The sequence below is a fragment of the Thunnus albacares genome, chromosome 2 (assembly GCF_914725855.1).
Source record: "Thunnus albacares chromosome 2, fThuAlb1.1, whole genome shotgun sequence".
In the NCBI taxonomy this organism is placed as follows: Eukaryota; Metazoa; Chordata; class Actinopteri; order Scombriformes; family Scombridae; genus Thunnus; species Thunnus albacares.
Window position 1 is genome coordinate 85,104 of NC_058107.1, and position 16,751 is coordinate 101,854.

Here is a 16,751-nt window from a genome sequence, read left to right on the forward strand (position 1 = left end):
TACACCAAAATGATTTTCAGCTTTTTCCTATTGCTCATTGCTTGTTTGTAATTCCAAAGAATGAACAGAAACCAAAAGTGTGAGCAAAAGTGTCATGTTGCCCAACTTGCCCTACATAGTTTCATCACCAGAGAAGCTGCGGGGGGAATTCCTACTGATCCACGACAAGTCTCAGATTGGTCAGACTCTCTGTCTCCATCTTGTGGAAATTTACCAAAAAGCAAATGGGTAAGAAACAAAAGTATTTATTATACAGACGGGTGACAAATTAAAGGAAAAACCGGTACAGGTCTGAATGCTTGACCCCTACAGTGAGGGGATCCAGTGGCTCTGTTACGCTGTGGGGGGAATTTTGCTGGCATGGTTTGGGTCCACTTGTTCCCTTAGAGGGAAGGGTCACTGCTAATCAATACTGAGTCACTGAGTGATTACCTTTATCTAATGATGAAACATTTCTATCCTGATGGGAGTGGTCTCTTCCAGGATGACAATGCCTTGATTCACAGGGCACGAGACTGTGGTGCCTTCACAGTCACCAGATCTTAACCCAAGTGAACACCTATGGGAGATTTTGGACAGCGCTCTCCACCACCATCATCAAAACACCGAATGAGGGACAATCTTTCTGAAAAATGGTGTTCATCCCTCCAGAAGAATTCAGAGATCTGTAGAATCAATGCCGAGGCACACTGAAGCTGTTCTGGTGGCACATGGTGGCCCAACACCTTACGAAGACACTTTATGTTGTTTTTTCCTTTGTCTTTGGCTTTTCCTTTTCCATTTGTCACCTGTCTGTATATACAGACCATCGAAACCCATGTGAATTCTGCTAATCAAACAGATAAAGACATTGGAAAAAAATCTTTAAACACAGCAACAGATCTGCTGCAGCTGAAGTCTGTATGAACAGACAATGATCTTGGCCTCACTCAGCATGGATCAGCTCATTATTCATGTGTGAAAAGGCAATAAGACTGAAACTACCGAAGCATGTGAAAAACATTGGAGAATTTCTTTCTAATATATTTTGCCTACTTTTTATTCCTAGTTCTTTATGATTAACTTTATTCATTTTGTGAAGATTTTTTTATTTACATACAGATTTTACAGGTCAATTTATGATTTGAAAAAGTACATGAATAAAGCATAAGTAAATAGCATCTAAAGAACAAATACTTTCATTAACACATGAAAGGCTGTTGCAAATATATATATAAATGTGAATGTTTTGACAAAATACAGTTCATGATAGGAATTATTTTGACCTCTTTGAAGCTAAACTGGTTCCAGTAACAGCAGTGAGAGGTGGGAGATGATGTTGTCACAGGTACAGATACACAAGATCATTGCTCAAGACTATTATAAAAATGTTTTGGAATAAATTTTTGGTTTTTGTTAGAAGCTGTTTATTATTGGTTGACATGGGTCCAGCAGGGGAGCCATGCAGGGGCTGTAAACGATCTCTCTCATCTGGATGGCTGAGAGAGATCCTCCAACACTAGACATGTGGGAACAGACATGGGCCTGAAAACTGACCTTTAACAGCTGTCCCTGCTGGTCTGTTTATTAAATCAAAGTACTGAATCCTGTGTTTAAGTGTGGAGCTCCTGTGCCTCTAAAATCTGGGCCTGTTTTCTGTCATTCAATTCCTCTGTGATCTCTGTTGCTTCACTTCAGTGTAAACACAAAGAAAGAGTGAAACAGGAGCACTGTGTCAGGCTGAGCCAGGGAACTCACAAACTGCATTTTGCAGTGGCTCATTTTTTGACTGTGCATGTATGCAATAGTTGATAATTAAGGCCCCCGTGAAAAAAAGGGATTCATGCAATGCTTTGTATAATGTGCAATAGAAATATGTTGTTTAAATATGTCTGTATGTACATTATGTGTGTGTTTATGGCTTGGAGTTGGGATTGACTGTAGGAGGCACAGGGGCGCTGGTGGGGATGACTCCGGTGGCCAACAGGATGATGATGAGGACGATGATGAGGACGACCACCACGATGATCACGATCGATCACGAGTGCAGAGCCTGAGCAGGGAGGGAGATGAGACAATCCATTGAAGATGGACAGACATCAAAACAGTCAAAACCATCAATGTCATCAAAACCTACAAGCATACGCTAGCAGAGTTTTTTTATATTTGGGCTTTTTAAATAATGGTGTAACTAGTAACCTTAATAATGTCTGCAATCCATTCACCGTGCACCCTGGTTCACTGCTGCATTTACATGCGCACTAGTATCCTGGTTATGATCAGGTTTTTGGAGTATCCTGGTTATGCTTTGCACACCTTGTCCCGGTTTTGAGAAACCTGAACATGCTACCTGGAGTACTCAAATAGAAACCAGGTTTCTCATGTTCTATGGAAACAACATATCACGAATACGATCAAACCAGGATAAGACTCAAAACCGTGCGAGTGCTACTAGCTACTAGTGTGCATGTAAACGCACTCATAATGTAATTATATACAGCGGTGCGTTTTCTGTTAGGAGAAGTCCAAACGTCACCTCGAGAATGACATGTTTGATGAGATAGCAGGAGGTTCTAAGTTTCTAACAGGTGCTTGGCATGATGTTGTCACTGTCATAATACTGTGATGTGAATTGGTGAAGATACCTTGATTGGACTGACAAGCGATGAAGTAATGAGTGTCAGCTGTGACTGATTGCGCAGCTGTTGGACTCTGGAAAAGGGGGAAGGGTGTGGAGAGCGAGCTTCTCTGCGGTGTGCCTGCGCTCATTCATTTCTTAAAGTAGATGTGTGACTCCACTGTGAGCAGTGTGGTGAGCTCCCAGGCGCTTCCTGAAGTTGCTGTGATGTGTGTTGCACATCACACATCACAGCAACTTTTTTATTGGTGTTAACTTAATAAAGATTTCCATTTTGCCTGATACTTTTGTGGTCTGGTGTCGGTTATTCTGAGGTCTCTGTCATTTATACCACATAAATTCTGGTCTCTGTTTGAACTCAGATTTATTAAACTAGCAAGCGCTTACTGAAAGAGGAAAACACAACATTTCCTGGAATGAGAAAACTAGAATGACAGGTTGTATACTTTAGAGAAAGTATGATGAGCAACACAACCTATGCAGTGAAGCATTTGAACCACAGACAAAAGGTTGTTGGGTTAACAAGCTTAATTCAAAGTTGAGGTTAAAGCAGGAGAAAGCTTCATGTGTTTTCTGTAGTGTCTTGAATGTGGGATGGCCTCTGCTGTTATATTGGTTTATGATTACAGTGAATGCTAAGGTCATAGTTTAACAACACATTTATTTGACCTCATGTAAAAGACACATGACAAAGTAAAAGGGATAAATTCTGGCAGTGAGACTGACCGCTTCTTCCATTTCCTGACTTTTTGACGGCGTTGTCCAGCTTGTCCACTTGCTCCAGGATTTGTTTCATGTTCTCTTTCATCTTGTCTTCTACCTCACCTATCTGATAATGTATGGCTTGTATCTTGTTTTGTGGCACTGGCTCTGCTGCCACTCCTCCCTGCTCCTGCTATGGGACACAAGTAGTGGTAAGTGGCACTAAATGCAAGAATTTAATCATATCTTAGGTATCTACTACTTTGACCTTACTGGAGCATTTCTATTTGACATCTTATACTTTATGGGCAAATATTCACTTTATAATAGTGCATTGTTTTGTTACAGATAAATTATCCAATATATTTTAAAGTAGTTAAAACTAGAATACATTTCCTGAAAAACATGTAGGTGTGCTCACTGCTGAAAACTGTAGGTGCAAACACTTAAAATAAGTTCAAATGTCTTGAAATGTTAAATGTATGCATGTGAGATGTTGTATGGGAGTTTAAGTGGTTAAAGCAGTTGAAGTGTTAGTAGACGAAGCAGTGAAAGGGTTTGAAGTCTCTGTTGTTAATGCAACAGCTGAAAGACACTGAAATTTTTTGTTCAAGTTTAAACCCTGCAGGCAGATGAATTGTCAGTTTGTATGTAAACACTGAAAGTAGTTAAACTAACCACTGAAGAGTAAGAGCTCAAAGCAGGTGAACTGTCAATTGAAGAGTGGGTACTAAAAACTGTTAAAATGTCAGTTGAACTGCAAACACTGAAAGCAAAATAAATCTCAGTTGAAGCTCAAGCACCAGATATAGTTGAATAGTTGATATGTCGGTTGTTTTATAAGCAGTGACAGTGAAGTGTTTTAAGTATCAGTTGAAGAGGAAGAATTAAATGAAGTGTCAGTTGATAGATGCTGAAAGCAGTTGAACTGTCAGTTGATCACAAATATGATCAAAACCAGGATACTAGTGCGCATGTAATTGTATGTGATTACATACAGCGGTGCCTTTTCTGTTATGACAAGTCCAAATGTCACCTCGAGAATGACGTGTTTGATGAGACAGCAGGAGGTTCTAAGTTTCTAACAGGTGCTTGGCATGATGTTGTCACTGTCATAATACCAAGCATGTCCTTGAAGAGGAAAACAACATTTCCTGGAATGAGAAAACTAGAATTACAGGTTGTATACTTGAGAGAAAGTATGATGAGCAACACAACCTGTGCAGTGAGGCATTTGAACCACAGACAAAAGGTTGTTGGGTTAACAAGCTTTAATCAAAGTTTAGTTAAAGCAGGAGAAAGCTTCATGTGTTTTCTGTAGTGTCTTGAATGTGGGATGGCCTCTGCTGTTATATTGGTTTATGATTACGATTAATGCTAAGGTCATAGTTTAACAACATCTTTATTTGAGAATGAATTGACAGTTTGTATATAAACACTGAAAGTAGTTAAACTAACCATTGAAGAGTAAGAGCTCAAAGCAGGTGAACTGTCAATTGAAGAGTCGGCGCTGAAATGTCAGTTGAACTGTAAACACTGGAAGCAGTTTAAATCTAAGGTGAAGCTCAAGCGCCACATATAGGTGAATAGTTGATGTGTCAGTTGTTCTATAAGCAGTGACAGTGAAGTGTTTAAAGTGTCATTGAAGAGGAAGAATTAAATGAAGTGTCAGCTGATAGATGCTGAAAGCAGTTGAACTGTCAGTTGAGGAAACAAGATGAAAGCAGTTGAAATGTTTGAAGATGAAGTGCCAGAGATAGTTGAAGTGTCAGTTATATAAGCATTGACGGGTGATGTGTACAGGCTGAAAGCTAATGAATGAGGCAGCTTATATGTTAACGTATCAGTAATACACCAATTACATAATAATTCATATTATTTTATTTCTATTATTTTTATTCACTATATAGTTTTACATAGTTATAGTATACATATATATATATATATATATATATATATATATATATACACAGTACTGTGCAAAAGTCTTAGGCACTAAAAGTAAAGTGAGAATGCTTACAAAAATATTGCTATAAATTGTTATCAATTCACTTCTTACAAAGTTGAGTAAACAGCAGAAACCTAAATGAATCAATATTTGCTGTGAGCAGCTTTGCCTTTAAAACAGCAGCAGTTCTCCTCGGTACACCTGCAAACAGTTTTTCAGGTACTTGGCAGGTCGGTTGTTCCTGTATCTTTCTGAGGATTTAGGCGTCCCACCTGCGTCTGTCTCTTCATGTGATCCCAGACTGACTCCATGATGTTGAGATGAGATCGGATCTGATAAGGGCCAAACCATCTGTTGCAGGACTCATTTTTCTTGTTGTCTTAAAATAGTTCTCTGGCTGTATATTTGGGGTCATTGTCATGTCGCAGAATAAGTTTGGGACCGATCAGATGCCTCCCTGATGGTATTACATTATGAATAAGAATCTAAACATCTAAAGTGCCTAAAACTTTTGCACAGAACTGTATATATATATATATATATATATATATATATATATATATAGACAGAGAGAGAGAGATATATATATACTTTTGGGTCACGACCCACCAGTTGAGAATCACATATTTATAGTACTTTATTGTATACTTTTATAAAATCCTCTATGATGTATTTTTTATTTACTATGACGGGGCCATTTTGAATAATGAGTACTTTTACTTTAAGTACTTTTTTCTGATGGTACTTCTGCACTTTAGAATACAGAACTTTTGCTTTTGTGAAAAGTACAAGTGAGTAATTATATAGTATGGTATTGCTACTGGTACTTAAAGTTATAATGTGCAAATTCTGTAAATCGAGCTAGCTTCACATGAGAATTGACAGCCGTGACCTCCTTTAACTTTAGCCTCATCTGATTGGTCAGAAGAGCAAAGCTCGCTTAAGAACTTGAGAAGGGAATATCTCTGTACTGCTGCTAGGCTGTTCAGTGAGCCAGGTCACAGAGGCCTTTGACAGCACCTCTGCACATTAAAGGATGCTTTAGAGCATATTTCAGTGATTGGCCTGTGCACGTTCAAACTTGTATCTAGCCTGCTCCTTTCCCTCTAATTCAACACACTTCAAAGAATGTAGGATAAGCAAGATTAATTAACATGGCACCAGGATCTGAGGAAGATATCAAATTATTTACTATCAGGATTAATTAGTGTGCATGACAGCTGGTATTGGCTATGAGAGTCTTTTCAACTTTAATGTCCCAGGATCCACCTCCTAATGACTAACAAAACCCTCTCTTGGATAAAATCAGGATTACATTCATTTGTAGCTTTATAGCTGAGCTAGTTATTTTTTAAAGTGTGTAATGAAACAAAGGCTTGGATGAAGCTTAAGTGACAAGAAGAACAAGTTATGAGACATGAAACAAACGTTATCAAGTCAGGCAGGTTTTCCCAGATCATGAACAATGTTTACAGTAACCTCTATCTGAGGAAACAGCGTCACCCAAGGGCCTGGGCAGTAAATGATCAAAACAACAGCAGCCTGGGTGACCACATACTTGTTTGACCTCAGCGCAATTGATATCCTGAGAGATTTCTCCTTGACCCTCTGAGCCATGAGAGGACAGCAGCATCTTAGAAGTTGACAGGGTTAGGGTTAGTAATTATTGTAAGACAATGCATGTGTTGTTGATGACTGCCCATACTGCCAAAATGCATTTTGTATCACTTAATATGTTCAAAATCTTGAAATGAAATTTATCTTTCAAATAATTTTTGTTTCAACCTGACCCAAATTTCCAAATAAGTGCAGTCACTGGCAAAGCTTTTTAATCTTTTTTTCCTGGAATAAATATTTGTAATTTAAATAGAAGATTTTGAAGTTCACAGCAGCTAGTGTCCCATCATTACATTAGATTATGGAGGATCAATGTATATTAAAAAAACATCTGCCAAAACAAAAATGCCTTTCTACTTCTCTCTCTCTTTAAGTTGTGTTAACATTTATTGTAAAGCAAATTAGCCTATAAAATGAAGCTGCTGTTCACTTACCATCTCTGTCTCTCTGCCCTGTCTCTAGCTGTGTATGTGCAAAAGCTGTCACATCTTCAGTGCTTTTATAGATCCATGACATGAACTCTTGAACTTCCTGAAAAACAGGGCATCTTCAGTGGTGATGTCATCCTGCATTAGTGGGAGAACCAGAAGTGTCCAACCAGTAACATCGTCAGTCCCATAAAATCAAACTGCCTTTCTCTTTATAATTGACAGTTTACACTCAAGATTAACAAACCATCTCTCACCCATTTCATCATTTCTAAAGACTTAACTATGATGTGTGACTGACTGATGGTTCTGATGGTCTACTGGTCAGTCCACCACTTTGGTTGTGATCTTCAGAGAATGAATCCTAATGACTCAAATGATCCCATGACCTTTCCTCTAGTGCCACCATGAACACATTTATGGCTCCACATATGGATGGATTACCATGAAACACATTCATGTCCTCCTCAGGATGAATTGTAACAACTTTGGTGATACCCTGACTTTTCATGCCATCATCAGGTCAATATTTAAACTGTTCCAACACTTTGGTTTATGACCAAACACCTGCAAAAATAATAAAATCCCATCAGCCTCAGCTGTGCTTTGTGTTTAGTCTTTGTAAGAATTCAGGACTCACTGGATAGCTGCGATTGTTTGACTTCGTGCTCTCTGATTAGGATTCGTTTAATGTATTCTCAGACAGTTTTCAATTACTACAGTTGATCATGTGACTGTCCTAACCAATGTCGGCTATGACCTGGATTTGCTGACTTGTGGAATTGTTGGTAAGGCATTCAGAGATTCTTTCAAGGTGATTGACTCTCAGCCTCTGCTCTCATTCTGATCATTCTTTTTCAAATGTGTTTTGCAACTCCTTCTAACTTTATGTAAGTTCTACTTAAAAGTGATACTTATATTCCGTTGCAGTGTTTGCAATACTAATTTAATTTCTTTAAAGTTACATGTCCTTTACTGTGACGTGTTCAGTGTTTTGTTTTTTACATCTGAAACAATTAGTTGATTAATTTGCAACTATTTTTGCTGCTTACAGCCCGACAAATGTGACCATTTCCTGGATTTATTCATCTTCTACAATAATAAACTGAATATCTGAATTAATTATAAGTGAATATTTGGATTTGGACTGGTGGTTGGACAAAAGATATCTGAAGATTGAAGATCAATTTGGGCTTTGGGAAATTACAATAAATTGAGAAATAACGGGAGGATTAATGAATAATAGCTTGAAACTGTTAGCTGCAGCCTTGGAACAGCGGTGGAAGTTTGAGCAAAGTTTTGGAGAGGAACTGACCGAGTCTGTATGTGGCTCAAGAGGTTCAAATCCATTTGAGACTCCTCTGATCTGCTTCTTCAAACCTTATCAACTCTCTGTCTCCATCTTGTGGCAATTCAACAAACAGCAAAGGAAGGCACACCATCACAACTTTAGCAGAAGTAAATACTTTTTATTTGATATCAGACCATTAAAACTGTTAAAGACAATAAATCATAAGAATAAGACACTTGTGAATTCTGGTAAGCAGACATTACAGCTACATCACAGGTCTGCTGACCAGGATTAATCTGTTTTCAGAATGTGGATTCAACTTAAGAAGAGTTAAAGGTGGGAAAAACCTCTAACACAGTGACAGATCTGCAGATGAACAGAAATATGATTGTGGCCTCACACAGCACGGATCAGGTCAGCATGAGTGTGTGAAGAAGGCAATGAGACGAGCACTACTGCCCCCCAGAAGCATGTACAAAAGGAGAATATGTTCCAACACAGCCTACTCTTCATACCTACTTCTAGAAACTGATTGACAACATAGTAATTGAATTGTACCATTTCTGATGAATCATTTTGGATAATCTGTTTATACACAAACAGCTTTCAGTGGATCATTTCTGATTAAAAAAAGAAGGCACACCAATAACATAACGCATTAAATAAATAGCCTCTAAAGAATGGATACTCTAACATATTAGTTAAAGGCTGTTGCTAATATATATATATTATATATAGATATAGATATGAATGTGTTACTATATACAGTTCATAATGGGAATTATTTTGACCTCTTTGAAGCTAAACCAGTTACTGTAACAGCAGAGCGAGGTGGGAGATGCTTATGATACAGTTACAGACACACAACATCTTTGCTCCAGATTAAACACTACATGTTTTGGAATATGTGTTTTTTGTGATTACGAGGGCCTATTGGTTGACATGAACCCGGCAGGGGGAGCCATGGAGGGGCTGTAAGTGATCTCTCTCAGCTTGGATCCTCCAACACTAGACTTGTGGGAATTGACCTTTAACAGCTGTCCCTGCTGGTCTGTTTCTTAAATCAAAGTAAAGCTCTGTGTTAAAAATGTGGAGCTCCAAAAACTTTCTGTCAATCGACTAATCAGTGACCTCTGCTGTGAAGAAAAAGAGTGAAACAAGAAAACTGTGTCTGAGCTCACAAGCTGCAATATTTCTAGAGTTAGAGGAAGAGAATTAACATGATCAGTTAAAAAGACCAATTATACTGCACAACACAAATGTACAAATCTACAAACTCTTCGATATCTTCCCTTCTCAACACTACACATTTCTGTTTAGTCAAAAAACCACACAATTCATCAATTAAGTTCTTGGTTTCCTAATTTCACTATTATGTGATTTTTGTCCAACAACAGATGTTTTTAGAGCATAAAAATTGTTTCTTTAACGCTGACGGTATATACTATTGACAGAATACAAACCTCTCTACAATCACAAGCCTTCAATACAAATTAAGGAGCTTATTACAACATATTAGAAACAGCTAAAGTAGTCTTATGTTTATAATAATAAACTATCTGACAAATATGAAAAGAACTTCTAGGAATGATTACTCGATTGTTGGACTACAAAGAAAGTGGAAGCACTTTGAAAGGAATCAGCCCACAAATGGTAACATATGTATCCAACACACGATTCAGACTTTCATTAAATATATTGTGACCTAAAATAGTTACAGGTAGGTGTTTGCTGCATTTTTCCATCTTTTAAACCATACAAACTGTCTTTTATAAAGGTGCAAGTAAGTGATAACATTTAAGACAAACATAACGTCTGGTAAGAGAGTAGAGGAATCTACATTCATTATTTCCATCTACACACATTAAAGTGGGCTTGCTGACTTCCTGTTTGCCAGGATGAAATAACCGTTGGTGCTTAAACAAAGAGCTGCCAGCGGTGGAATAAGCCGTCCTTTAAGAACAGTGATTATGCTGCCGTCAGATGAAGACCTCCGACCTTCCAGAGACTTTTGTTTAAAAAGCAAAGTTGATTTCTTCCTTACTCAAAAATGGCTGCTGGAATTGTGTTTTGAAAGGATTCGTTGTGTCATTAAAGTTCCTGGAACCAAAGCAGGAAATACTTAAATTCCAATATAAGCATGAAAGTTACCAGAAGTGATAAAGGTTTCACCAGACAGCAGTGACTTGCAAAACTTTTGTATAATGTGCAATAGGAATGCATTTGTTTATGATTTAAATATGTCTGTATGTACATTATGTGTGTGTGTTTATGGGTTGTGGGTGGGAGTGACTATAGGAGGCACAGGGGCGCTGGTGGGGATGACTCCGGTGGCCAACAGGATGATGATGAGGACGATGATGAGGACGACCACCACGATGATCACGATCAGCTTGACATTCTTCCACCAGTAGGAGCGAGCCACTTTCTGAGACGTCTGCTTAAAGTGCTGAGCCTGAGACGAGACAATCCATACATGTTTAAGCCGGTCCTGGATGCTAATATATCAGATTATAGTTTAATATTACAATCTGGGGAAGTTTACACTCCAGCAACAACTACCAAACTTGTCATCCAAGATAGAAGTATACTCCGGTTAGTCCTCATCCTGAACACTTTTTCTCTTATAAAGTGTGAAAGTGTGAAAAGTTTGAAAATACGAACATTAAAGCATAAATCTAACCTCTGTCTTGCTTATCCAAGAATGTAAGCTCAGAGCCAAACAGTGTTATGTTATAATAAAACACCAGTCTGATCTCACATGTTTCCTTCTTACATTACTAGGACCAACTAGCTCTGCAGTACGAACTGTTAGCCTGGGACATGTTGATATGATATCATGTATGTAGCCACCAAGTGCATCTTCCTGACCACTGTGGAGGGTTCTTGGTTTTAAAAAAAGTCAACTAGAAGCGTTGAAACATCGAGTGGAGACAGTTTTCAACTAACTAATAGAGCTAACATTAGCTTAATTAGCTATCTAGCTACAGCTGATATAACCTGCTAGCAACTGTCATTTCAGCTGGAAAATCCAGTCACTGACTAATAAAAGAGATGCCTGCATTTGTCTTCCTCTGTCTGAAATCAAGAACGCATTGCTTTAATAGTTACTTCAATTTTTAAGTAGTTCATCTGCCACAATTATCATTGCAAACTGAGTGAGATGGAAAGCTTGACAGGTGTAGTGACATGAACTAAGGGATGCAGGCTTAGCGAAGGTCCTGGTTTGGTCTATGATGGCTGATTAGTGCGGCTTCCTGACGTTAATGTTATTAGTTCCACCTGTACTTTTCCTGCAATGACAGAATCTAAATTCCTACCATGAAGCAGATTTATACTGACTGTGCAGTGAGGCATTTCAACCTCAGACAAAAGGTTGTGGCGTTAACGAGCTTAATCACCTAACAAGGTGCAGCTGGAACAATGCCTCACTAAAGAAACTTCATTCAAAGTTTAGGTCAGAGCGAGAAAAAGGCCACATTCAGCCAAGGTTCATCTGTGTTCTGTACCGTCTTGAATACTAACTTGTTATGCTGGTTCATCTGATGATAATCACTGAGGTCACAGCTTGACAGCCTCTTTATTTACCACAACACAGTCCACAACTCAACCCTCTCTGACATAAAAAAATAAAAGGATAAACTCCTGACCCCTGCTTGCAGGTCCTCTGACTTGCCCATGAGGTCGTCCAGCCTCTCTCCCCGGGCCAGGATCCGGTCCACGTTCTGCGTCATGATGTTTTTGACTCCATCTACCTGATCCCTCAAGGTCTGAACCTTGTCTTGTGGCTCAGGCGCTACTCCCACTCCTCCCACTCCTCCCCGCTCCTGTGATGGGGCAGAGAAAAGTAATGTAGGAAGTTAAATTGAGGAAAAAAGTTTCACAGATTTAAGCTTTGCTCCAAACTTCACACTTGTAGTTTATTAATTACACTGAATAAAAAAAAAAGGGCTGATAACTAATGTTTATTTGGATGTGGTTCTGGGTACTAATGTAAAGATACACTGTGGTTTCTGTCAGAGTCTGGCTGTTAGCGTAGCTTCTGATACTATAGCTTCCTCACTGAGGCAGCGCATAAGAGACTCGCATCTGTGGATTAGACGTCATGTGGTGGTGAACCTCAAGTCACTGGATCCTTTTTCTTAGTACGACCTCTACGTCACACACTCATAACATATGAATTAATGACTCATAAAACTGCAATCCAAGTGATTATCCTGTACATGTCTGCAGTTGTATCCAGACTGCTCTGATCCCTCTAATTCAACACATGTTACACTTAACCCTTAACACATCTACACTTCAACTCTTTGATTTAAGCAACAAGCTTGTCCCGGCATGCTTTTTCCATTTAAGACATGTTGCAAAATTACATCAATTCAACTCTACTATTAAGTGTATCTGAGAAAAGTCAGTGTGTCCTGTAGTCTCAGGTTCAGGATCAGTCTGTTCAGAATGTGGTGGGAAGGTTTTTAACAAGAACTGAGAGACGGGATCATGTGAAGCTTGTTTAAGAAACTGTGTCTGTTTTCCTGTTTGAACATTTTTCAGATCACTGGTCATGGTCTGGCCTCTGAAAAGTCCTCTTTGGAACTTTTTATTCTTTGGGTCACCAAGGTTTTGCTGTCTTGACTCTCGAATGTGGTTCTTGTGGAACTGAATCAGTATCATCTGTTTTTCCCATAAAGGCTTTAAAATGTGTTTAATTCCTCGTATTTATTATCTCGTTGACTGGATTCATCAATCTGACAATAGTGTGAGTCAATGTCCTTTCAGTCCGTCGGGCTGCTGCACCGCCGGCTGTCAGACCAGTGTTGGTTTATTGTTTCTTTTTAAAGTGCATTCAACAGGAAGAGAAGCTGAGATCTCTACACAGTTATAGGTGTGATTTCAAAGTAGAAATGTTATAGATATGTGGTGTGAGTGTGAGTGTACACAGAGTAACTTCAGAATCCCATTGGCCACCACAAGACTGTAAACAAAACAGTTTCTAGGTAACAGAGCAGGTTTTGCTGCGTCATCTGTTGTTCTGTCCTGTTTCCTCCCCTCCCGTCTTTATTCCTTCCTCCTTTCTTTCTTTCCTTCACTCCCTTCTTCTCCTTTCGAGCTGTTTTTTTGATTCATGCAGCATCATTAATTCACCTCAGAAAACAAAGCTGCTTTTGATCATGTACAACATTGTGTTGTTACTTTTATGTTTAATTTGACATGTTTTTTTCTGCTCCTCATCACATGATACGTTTCTGCATTCTTATCAGATGCCACGCTGTACGTCTTGTGTAACTCTGCCTTTATTTAACTGTCATAAGTTCATTCCTCCTCCTCCTGCTGTCTGTACCACTGCTGGGTGGTTCACTGAGGCCCACTGAATGGCTGACAGCTATCCAGTGTCAGGTTTTACAAAAAGAGAAGAGACAGAAACAGCCCAGAACAAGACGTTCATACACTGACAGCTACATGAAGTATGCTATTCAAACATTTGAACTGTTGTAAGCCGAATTCCTCCGCTGAGCAAAGAAAGTGACTTCAAGCTTCCAGTTAAACTCAACAACTGACCAAACAAGCTGCAGACAGATAAGACGCCTTCAGCTGATACCTGCAGAATTATGAAGACACACGAGGAAGTGCTCTCCAACATGTGAACGAGATCAATCAAATCTTTCCTGTTAAAATGTTTGACTGCGCTTGTAAATGCAAAGGAAGGATTTTATTTGCCTCGATAGGCCACATGAAATCCTGACTGCTCACCTCCTTATCTAGTCAAATGCAAAAATCACCTCTATGAAACGACCACATACAGATACAGACGCCATGTTTCTGTTCATCAAAGCCTGATGTAAAGATGTCGTTAATAAACGCTGGTTCAACTCTCAGCTCAGTCTGAATCAGTAAAGCTCAAAGGTTTTTTCGGAGGGGAATGTTTGAAAACCACAAAGGTCACAGTTTCAAACAGTTTAGCAGATGAAGCAACGTTTGTGAGTCGAGTCTCCAGCAGAGTCTGTCATGGAGCCTCATTGGTCGATACTTTGAGTCTGAGATCTGTTAGTGATACGAGCAGAAACACAGCAGGCCGAGAACACGGAAGGAAAGACAAAATGAATAAACACTTTCTACCAATAAATGATGCTTTTGTGTTTTGTTCATTTTGCTCCTTGGAAACCTTGAGACTTCCTGGGAAACGTTCAAGGACCTTGAGCCCCGATAGGTGCAGTTTAATCAAAACATGTCAGCCAAATTTATCAATATTGGCAATTTCAAACTACTTTGATATGATTGAGGATTAATATTTAGGTACAAATCATTTTAAGAGCCTGTGTAATTTATAGGTATGTATGAGCAAATCAAGACTTCATCCAATAACATGAGAACTTTACCTGCATTTGGAGGCAGTGACCTCCAGCTGTAGTTTGTTTTATTGGGATAAAAGAGTGATGCAAGGTGGATCACTTCTTCAAAAACAGCCTTTACAAACGGCATAAATCATGGCCTGCCAGGGTTTTATCTAGGAATATGTTAATAGGGAATAAATTCTTCTTAAATTGTCACATTTTTAGTGGAGTTTGTTGTTTTTCCTTCAGGCGAGTCTGGACTGTTTACCAGACAACCAGTAAGGGAAGCAGAGAGAAATATGTTGAATTAACATTTTAACAGTAAGTAAACTGAACAAAGATGGTGGTGAAGATTTTTTCCAGTAGTTTGAAATGTCAAACTTTGTGTTAGCTTAAATAAACCGAGTAGCTCGGCAGCTCCAGAGACGATGAACAGTTTCAGCTGCGGGTGTACTTAGGCCATTTTGTTAAACTTCCTCTCGCAATAAAAAGTTAATGCGTTGACTTATCAAATCAATTTTCAGACTTAATACAAAGTTTTAAATCCAGTGTGACTGATTGTGTCCGCAGATACACCTGTTGCATGTCGTGTGAAGCGGCGGAGAGGATTTTATCACCTACCGGATCAGCGTCCATCGTGTCGGAAACAAGGCCTGAACCCGGTGGATCCACTGGATGTGAAGCTGATGCAGTTATTTAAGACCCTTAAAAACCTTTTTAAAGACTTGAGAGTTTGATGTTCCTCCAAAGCGAATACGTTTCCTCCTCTGTTTCACTTCCTGGTTGGTTTTTTTCAAACGGGATTCCTTCGCTTCAGGCGTCAAGTCTACCGCGACACATCCGCCCTGCACGGACCCGGTTTCACAATAAAGGTTCACAGGCTGCTGCTTTAGTGGTCATCCAAAACCTCACAGACAAAACTAAACACTGTAAACCAATGGTTCTCAACGTGAGGTCCGGGGACCACCAGGTCTTATCAGATGGGGGTCCGTGGTCTCATTGAGTCAGTTTAGGTTTAAGGACCTTTATGTTGTTTATATGACAATACAAGCTTGAATCAAAGTGTTTCTCAATTCTGGACATCAAGATAATAATTAACAAAATGTTGTGGCCCATGTTTATGTTTATATGAGAGCTCTACAGTTGATTAAAAACAAAGTTTGTATTTTCATATTTTTCATACGATTGTATTGTAATTATAGTCTACATGCGCTGTGACAAATACTTTTACTGTGAAGAAACTTCCCCTCATTTCCTTTATTGTTGTAAATTCCTGCAGCTTGATGTGCTGTCCCTGTTTTATCCTCAGGATGGCGTCATAGCGACGTGTTCCCATCAGATGTTCAATCATGGAGACAAACTTATCAAACTACTTCAACAGCACTTTGTGTTCTGTGAGGTTTTATATCATCTTTTTATGTTTATTCACTGACAGCTGAGCAAAGTATTTACCAAGCAGCAAAATTAATGCAGTAATTCAACTGGTAACAGGAAGGAGTTTTTTGTTTGTTTTATTTTTCTGGTATAGAAAAATGTTTTTTTCACAGTTGGGTTTAATATTTATTGTACTTTAATAGTTCAGCAATTCATAAAAGCATTTTTCTGTCCTGATTGAGGGACAGTACGTCCCTTCATAGACTGTACAGGCCCCCAGATAGATACACATCAGGCCGTATTAATAAGATATATTATATCACTTGTGAATTATCTGAAATCATCTACAACCAGTGAGTACATTCTCCCAATGATCATTTTATCTCATGCTGCAATTTTATCTGTTAACTCCCAATTAGCAGCGTTATTTTTCCACTTGGATCAC

At 38.9% G+C, this 16,751-nt stretch overlaps 1 protein-coding gene and 1 long non-coding RNA gene across 3 annotated transcripts; one reads left to right on the plus strand and one right to left on the minus strand.

The window, feature by feature from the left end:
* Positions 1-1,076: 1,076 nt before the first annotated feature.
* On the minus strand, positions 1,077-15,819 carry vamp8 (vesicle-associated membrane protein 8 (endobrevin)). 2 transcript variants are annotated; one of them, XM_044361746.1, is made up of 4 exons: positions 15,554-15,819; positions 12,254-12,430; positions 10,978-11,058; positions 1,077-1,999 (listed from the first exon to the last, which is right to left on the minus strand). In XM_044361746.1, the coding sequence occupies exons 1-4, from the start codon at positions 15,566-15,568 to the stop codon at positions 1,895-1,897; spliced, it is 378 nt and encodes a 125-aa protein (XP_044217681.1). In that variant the 5' UTR covers positions 15,569-15,819; the 3' UTR covers positions 1,077-1,894. The 2 variants fall into 2 exon arrangements, with proteins under 2 accessions (XP_044217681.1, XP_044217672.1); XM_044361737.1 differs by lacking the exon at positions 1,077-1,999 and having other exon boundaries at positions 8,761-11,058; positions 15,554-15,778.
* LOC122989071 lies at positions 12,439-15,718 on the plus strand. The gene is made up of 2 exons (XR_006404933.1): positions 12,439-15,253; positions 15,503-15,718. It is a non-coding gene; the product is annotated as an uncharacterized LOC122989071 (long non-coding RNA).
* Positions 15,820-16,751: the final 932 nt, after the last annotated feature.